Genomic DNA, 7,887 nt, shown 5'->3' on the forward strand with positions numbered 1-7,887 from the left:
GGTGTACCGCGGGTTATATCGTAGTATTGTTTTATAATAAAAAATTTAACAGACTTAAATGGGTCGGGCTTAAACAAAAACGGGCTTAAAATTTTTTCTATTAAACGGACCGGACTTAACCGGGCCGGGCTTAAACTCAAAAATCCGGGTCATGAAAAATGTAGGCACGCTCAACCCACAAGCGAAAACGGGTTTCTGGGTTTAATTTCATTATTCACACAATTTTTGAGGAACGATTTCTCTTGACGACGAACACTCTTCGAGGTGCTTCAGTCGCCGGTGTCTCTCCCCGGCGGCACATCTTCTCCGCAGGCAGGTGAATGCACGGCGTATGTCTTCTAATTTTACTTTTCTTTTTCTTCGCCTTCTATTCGCTGTTGGTTTTTTCTTAGGGTTTATGCTCGGGGTTTAGGGTCTGATTTTCTTAGGAGGTTGGGTCTGGTTTTATGGGTTCTCTGATAGGCATGGAACAAGCCACACGAACAATGTCTTAGTCAGACGAGACAATGATATACGCAGATAGGTGATAGAAAGAAGAATATGTAACACCACCTATATAGAAATATGTACCACATTGAGTTATAAATTGTTTAGCGTGAGTTTTTTTTTACCTAAGATAGATGATGTATCTGTGGTTTTGGGGGTTTTATTGTTCTATTCAGATATGGTTTGAATCAGCGAGCTTATTGAATTTTCACCATTTGTTCCTTTGAATCTGAAATCTGAACTGAGATTTTCTTCAGTGTGTGTTTTTGTTTTTGCCTGAGATAGATGATGTTTCTGTAGTTTGATTCTGTGTTCACCATTTGTTCCTTTGAATCTGAAATCTGAACTGAGATCTTCTTCAGTGTGTGTTTTTGTTATCGCCTGAGATAGATGATGTTTCTGTAGTTTGATTCTGTGTTCACCATTTGTTCCTTTGAATCTGAAATCTGAACTGAGATCTTCTTCAGTGTGTGTTTTTGTTATCGCCTGAGATAGATGATGTTTCTGTAGTTTGATTCTGTGTTCACCATTTGTTCCTTTGAATCTGAAATCTGAACTGAGATCTTCTTCATTGTGTGTTTTTGTTTTCGCCTGAGATAGATGATGTTTCTGTAGTTTGATTCTGTGTTCACCATTTGTTCCTTTGAATCTGAAATCTGAACAGAGATCTTCTTCATTGTGTGTTTTTGTTTCGCCTGAGATAGATGATGTTTCTGTAGTTTGATTCTGTGTGTTTTTGTTTTTGCCTGAGATAGATGATGTTTCTGTAGTTTGATTCTGTGGTTTCAGATTATGATGATTTCATTTAGAGATGATGATGGCTATTAATTAATGATGATATTGTGCTATTGTTTGACGCTTTTAACATGGATGATTAAAGCGATGTGCTTATTGAATAGTGATTCACCATTTGTTCCAATGTCTTATTATTTTCTAGTTCTGGCGTTGCTCAGCAATGTCTTCCCGTGAAGTTGAAGACTTTTACAGCCTCACTCCCACTTCTGCCTCTAGAAAAGGTAACATTGCATCTTTAGTTCTTTTGACTAGGCTTAGAGTAACATGTATAATTATATCATATTTTGTTCAGCTGCACCACGAGTGCAATCATCCTCGGGAAACTATGTCGTTAGCCTCCGTAAGCCCACAGCAGTGACCCACTCATGCTATGGGCATTTCACCGGTCCCAAGGAGCAGAATCTTGTAATCTGGTAAGTTAGGGAAGATAGTAAAACAACATTAGTTCACTTTAGTTCCAATAACTTATTTGTCTTTATCTTTTCAGCAAAGTCTCTCTTGTGTCGATCTATCTCATGACCGAGAATGGATTAGAGGTACTACTTTGTATATGTTTTCTTTCTTTTTCATTTGATTATCTCATTTTATGAAATTTAGAATCCATTGTATAATTCTGTAGTATGTTACCTCCTTTGGATATTTTTTCTTTTCATTCATGTTTTTCTATCTAATGCAGCATCTTCGAGAGTTTCCCATGTATGGAAGGGTTGTGTTCATGGAGTTATCCCATTTGAATGTGAGTATACTTATTTGTTATGTAAACATTGTCTTTAGGTTGATTACAATGGTTGATGATTTCTAATCTTCGTGCAGAATTTAAGAAAGGATGTTCTTTTCATTGCCACAGAAACAGAAAAACTTTGTATGTTTGACTGGGATGTTCAGACTTCAAATGTCTTTTCACTGTATGCTTTTCTAATTGAGTTCCTTATTGATTTTTTCTTCATCTATTATTCTCTTTTAATCCACCTGAAATCACTTTTTTTATTTACCTTGTAGTGATACAATACAATATGTTCCAAATCTGGAAATGTATCAGATAGAGGATGAATCATATGAATACTATGACTTCTGCCAGGTATCTTAAGTTGATTAGTAATGTATGATATATGATGGTTTTTATGTTCTAACTTTGTTTTGTATCTGTCTTTTATATAGGGGGGTACAATTTTTGATGGAAAAACAATTGTCTTGTATTCTAGAAAAAACCGGTTGAGAATCGTCAATATCGCTGATTCGGGGCAGGGTGATTCACAATTTACAAAGACGTAATTAACCCTTGGCTTTTGTACTCAGCTTCTGGCTTTTATCGTTAGTTAATACATCTGGACCAGAACTATTATACTTGATTTTGTGATCTTTTTTCAGACTCTCCAGTACAAACATAGTGGATGTCAAGTTTCTGAAAAGCTACCTACGGCCCGGCCTTGCTTTGCTTTATAGGGTACGTTAGTGATCTTTCTGATTTAGATTCACTTATCCAGATAGTAGTATTTTCGGATTTATTTATTGTTTTGTTGGTAAGTTTATTTACTTACTGATTATACCTTATGCTTTTTACCATCAAATATATTCTTATCTGTAACTTTTACAATCTGATCTTTTTTTCACCCAAAATCTTTGGTTGGGAAACTAATGTATGTTCTACTATTGTAGGGAATTGATGGTAATTTCTTCAGCGGGATATTTGAGATAACAACTGATGACGTTGTTGCAATAAGATTGTTTCAACTTGATCAGACCATCATGCCTACACTTCTAATTCCGAACCTTTTCAGCTATCTTATCATTGGGAAAAAAGGTGTTGTCTATTACAGTGATAACGAAATCAAAACAAAGTTAATGGGTTCTGTAAGTCATTCTTGTGTTTTCATCAACCTTAATCCTACATCTTTATAATGTGTATCTCTTTCAGCTTTTAACGATTCTCTTAGAATCTATTGTTGCTCTCCAGTTGGATATACAAACATATGGACGAGTGGAAGAGACCAGACACATGTGTAGATATATTCTTGGTGGCCATGATGGACATATTTCAGTCCTTGAAATTAAAATAAATACTGCTGAACGGTAAGTTCATCATATTAATATAGTTGGTTCTTTAAACATTTTTGAGGTAATGGAATTTTTTGCATGACCTCTTTTTATCTATATTCTGAAGGCTGTCAGGACTCACATTTAAGCCATTGGGTAAAATTTCAGTACCCTCATCTATAACATATCTCCGCGATGACATTGTCTTTGTGGGCTCGCGCTATGCTGACTCACAGGTATGCGTAGAGATCAAATTTTTCTGTATGATTGCAAATAATACAACATTGTAGTTACTATTCTGAGTCACATATATCTCTTGGTTTTGTTTAGTTTTCCTCGTCAACAAATAATGAAATATGAGAAAAAAGATTATCACTTAGTCTTTTTTTTTCTTTGGTTTCTATACTTCTTACCCAAATGCAGCTTGTGAAGATGCATCAGCTACATGGACCAAGTCTGAATACGAATACCCCAGCTCTACAAGTGTTGACGACATATACTAATTCAGGTCCAGTAATTGATTTTTCTCTATGCAACAAACCTATAGGGGTACGAAAGCTTGTCATGTGCTGCGGAACTCATGAGGATAGTTCTCTCGAGGGTGTTAGTACTGGGGTGGGAATCAGTGTAAAGGTTTGATTTATATCAAACGTGTTCATTTTTCCCTTCTGGCATAACTAACTCATCATGTGTCCTAGCTAATAGATCTCTGTTGAATCGCAGTTCTTTGCTGAAATCCCAAATATCCAAAGAATATGGTCACTGAAATCTTCAAGTTTAAATGATAATCACCCCTTCCTCGTACTTCAACCAATAGCTGTTGCTCCTGCTCTTGTATTTACCATTGATGATACTGGTGCATTTATGAGTCACACGATGGTGGGTTTCGCCTACGATTCAGTAACCATTTGTTGCCATGATGCTGCAGACAGACTGTTTATTCAAGTACGTTTTTTCTGCCTCTCAGATTTAAAAACCTTTTTTTATATAGACAAAGTATTTTGTATTATCTTCCTTTTCCCCTTTGAATTAATGGACAGTTGCCTTTTCAAATTAGGTTACTGAAAAGTCTGTTCGACTAATTGATTCCAAGACTGGAGTATTGCGGTCTGAGTGGTTAGCTAGTTCGAAAATACTATTTGCATCTGCAACAATCAAGCAGGTACATTTATCTTATATTTGCATCTACAATTGGTTTTTGCTCATCTAATGAGCAACTGAAATCTGATACATTTGATCACTGTTTTACACCTTAGGTTCTTCTAGCAACTTTAGACAAGCAACTGGTTTATCTTGATATCAGAAATGGGATTTTGGTTCAAGCGAAAGTTCAGAAGGGGTATGACGTTTCTTGTCTTGATATAGGCCCTGTTGGTTCGAACACTACATACAGTAAGCTAGCTGCAGTTGGGCTGTGGGAAAAATCTATTCTGGTTTTAAAGCTACCAGAGTTGGAAGTTCTCACAGTTGAGCATGTTCATGCACATGTGCCTAGGTGTATACTTCTCTGTGCATTTGAACAGGTATGATCGTGCTGAATTATTTATAATGAGTCATCAAATCAGTCTCTTCTTTTCGATCAAACAATTTCTTAATATTTTCCTCTATGGTTCAGGTATCCTACTTGTTATGTGCTCTAGCAGATGGAAGCCTTCTGACCTTCAAGTTGAATGAAGATGACGGCCAGCTTCAAGAAAAAAACACTAAGGAGTTAGAGGGTTATCCAAAAACATTGCGTACCTTCATATCCAATGGTAGTGTACGTGCGTGTTTTTCAACATCAAAAGTACCAACATTGATTTTCACCATGAAGCAGAAACTACAGTACAACAGGCTGAATTTAACAGATATTGAAGACATGTGCCCTTTTCAGCGTGCTGATATTTCGGAGGGGTAAACTACTGCTTTGAAGTCTGTAAGTCTTTCTGTTTCAGTTATAAATAGTTAGATATCTGATTTGTGCTTTTATGAATTGAACAGTTTAGCAATTGTTACAAAAGATGGGGTTGTAATTTGCACTATGGGAGATATGGAGACGAACATAAAAATCCCCATGTTCAGCTATGGTAGGCGTTTGTGTCATCAAGAAGAAAGTCAAACATATGCAGTCCTTGTTGAGGAGAAGGATGGACGACATTCTCTGCAACTTCTAGATAAGGAGCTGAACACGTTATTTTCTTTTGAATTAAATGAGCACGAGCATGGACTGTCTATAGTCAGTTGCTCGTTTGCTGGGGATGACCAAGCATACTATTGCGTTGGAACTTCTGTAAATGTGTTAGACGAGGAGAATACGCAGGTAAACTTATATGAGTATATGTGTTGACTTCTAGGAGAAAACTCTGAATTGCTTTTTTGTGATCTTGAAACTGTTTTTGAACCAAATTCATTCATTGATTCTTTTGTCTTTGTGTTCAGGGGAGAATTTTAGTTTTTCTAGTTAGAGATGGAGAGTTGAATATTATTTTTCAATATCCAACGAACGGAGCTGTCTACTACCTCAAACCATTGAATGGGGGACTTCTTGTCACTGTTTCCGTGCATACCATTCATTACTTTGAGTGGATGTTACATGATGATGCTCGGGAGCTCCATTCCATTAATCCCGAAGTAGTTGGTATTGAAGATGGTGGATGGGAACAGAGATTTGCTGTCACTTCTTCGAGGATCCAAAAGGTAAGGAACATAAACTTTATTGGTAAAGATTAATGAGGGAATTCCATGTTTCTGTTTGGATGGTTCAATGGCTCATTCTTTTGTTTGTTTTTGTTTGTTTCATGGCTTAAGTACGAGTTGCATGATGTCGACGTCAACATCGAGCCGCCTGAATTGATGATGGACAACACAGCCATGATAATGCTACAAAATGAGTCTTATTTCTACGCAGATGGGTTATATAGCATACATTCAGCAGACGGAGTCAACGATCATGGCTACCCAAATACTGTAGGACAATGGTACTTGGGACAATCTATTACGCATATGAAAGCTGGAACACTTTCAAGACTGTCAGATGAGGATTCTGCAATTGTACCGTCTGTCATGTTTTCTACCGTGAGTGGAGCAGTTGGCATGATAGTGTCACTTCCACCAGTAATCTACGAGTTCTTACATAAGCTAGAGCAGTACATGAGAGAACAGATAAGGGGAATAGGATGCCCCAATGAGGACTTTCCACGAATGTGTGTTGAGTTACAAAGCCTTAGTGAATCGACGGAGTTCCTAGATGGAGATTTCATAGAATCTTTTCAGATTCTAGACATAGATGATCAGGAAGAAGTTGCTGAAGAGATGGAGGTCACTGTTGAAGACATCAGAAAGATTGTTGAATACCTCAAGCTGCTTCATTGAGGTGAAGTTCTATCATTGCAAAATCTTTTTCTCAGATATTATTTGTTTAGTTATCAAAATCTTCAACTAAAGTGTCTGTGTTCATTTTGCAGATTTTAATTGGGAGGTCTTTGGAACGACATTCCTCCTATGCACGATTGGTTTGCTTTTGAACAATGGTGCCATGTTCATCAAATCTATTGCGTGTACTACAAATCGTGATTTTAGTAGTGAATTTATTGGTTTTATTAGACTTTTAGTCGAGGGAAGAAAAGTTATTTTCTTTGGGAGTAGTTTTTTTAACTCTATTTTCTTCAATTTGATATAACAGTGTTTTTGGTGTTTAAATTGCGTTCTTAACTCAAACATTTATAAGAAAATTCAGACATAATAGCACTGATTTGAGACAGTAATGAGCCAAAATACCCATCAATGACTACATTTTTCCTATCCCTCAAAAGAGGAAAAAAAAAAATGACTACATTTTTCCTAGGTAGAGATCCGTTAAGGGCGGCGATAACTCTCATGTCAATCGATCAACAAACTTCATTTTTTCTATGGATCATTGATTTTCGATCTCTAACAATTCCTTCATTATTATGGATCTCAATGTCCACTTCGAGGATGAATCTTATCCATTCTCCTCTAGGCTTATTAAAGTGGTTTCTTACCCTTTCCTGGAGGAAATGTAACTATGTAAGTGTGGGATAACATAGTGTGTCGCATGATCTGAATCTTCAAATTGTGAGCAGCATCTTAGCAAACTTTTTTCCACAGTGGAAGCTCCACATTTCCATGTATTTTACAAGAACTCAAATTAGCTCATAGCCATATGAGGTGATTGTTTGACACTTTCAAGATTCTTACTTAATTTTAAAGTTTTTAAAGTCGATTTTTACCAATCACATTTTCTTTTGATGTAAAAGTCTTAGAAGTTCTCTTAAATTTTCTCAATCTTTTGTCCATGTTACGTTAGTTTTTTTTTTAAAACCAAAAATTCATGATTTTAATATTTTTCTTACGTCACAGTCTATTATTTTAAGTAAAATTATTTACATATATTTTTCAAGTGTAAAGATCGAAAACCTATATTTTAAAAATGAATACCAATTACTCCCATAAGGCCATAATCGAAACCAGAACAAAAGCTAATAAACACAAAACCATCATGGTCGTAAAAGGTCCGGGATGACCTCGGCTTTTATCGTTGGAACTTGGCTGTAGGAACCAACCGATAAAAGA

General features: G+C 36.2%; 1 protein-coding gene across 1 annotated transcript; it reads left to right on the top strand.

The window, feature by feature from the left end:
- The first annotated feature begins 234 nt into the window (after positions 1–234).
- LOC9313598 (DNA damage-binding protein 1a) lies at positions 235–7,052 on the top strand. The gene is made up of 21 exons (XM_021025961.1): positions 235–316; positions 1,424–1,502; positions 1,574–1,694; positions 1,769–1,817; positions 1,958–2,017; positions 2,095–2,186; positions 2,281–2,359; positions 2,440–2,549; positions 2,650–2,725; positions 2,938–3,132; positions 3,236–3,351; positions 3,443–3,551; positions 3,739–3,948; positions 4,039–4,260; positions 4,373–4,477; positions 4,572–4,838; positions 4,931–5,208; positions 5,296–5,614; positions 5,734–5,991; positions 6,103–6,667; positions 6,759–7,052. The coding sequence occupies exons 2-20, from the start codon at positions 1,442–1,444 to the stop codon at positions 6,664–6,666; spliced, it is 3,291 nt and encodes a 1,096-aa protein (XP_020881620.1). The 5' UTR covers positions 235–316; positions 1,424–1,441; the 3' UTR covers position 6,667; positions 6,759–7,052.
- Positions 7,053–7,887: the final 835 nt, after the last annotated feature.

This window comes from Arabidopsis lyrata (assembly GCF_000004255.2).
Source record: "Arabidopsis lyrata subsp. lyrata unplaced genomic scaffold ARALYscaffold_5, whole genome shotgun sequence".
In the NCBI taxonomy this organism is placed as follows: domain Eukaryota; kingdom Viridiplantae; phylum Streptophyta; class Magnoliopsida; order Brassicales; family Brassicaceae; genus Arabidopsis; species Arabidopsis lyrata.

What these genes read in the sequence shown, in the direction of transcription:
- LOC9313598 (XM_021025961.1), top strand. Translation starts at nt 1,442, where the DNA reads ATGTCTTCCCGTGAAGTTGAAGACTTTTACAGCCTCACTCCCACTTCT. An exon ending in TGGAGTTATCCCATTTGAAT is followed by an intron (nt 2,018 to 2,094) that starts GTGAGTATACTT and finishes ATCTTCGTGCAG; the next exon opens with AATTTAAGAAAGGATGTTCT. An exon ending in AAACAAAGTTAATGGGTTCT is followed by an intron (nt 3,133 to 3,235) that starts GTAAGTCATTCT and finishes GTTGCTCTCCAG; the next exon opens with TTGGATATACAAACATATGG.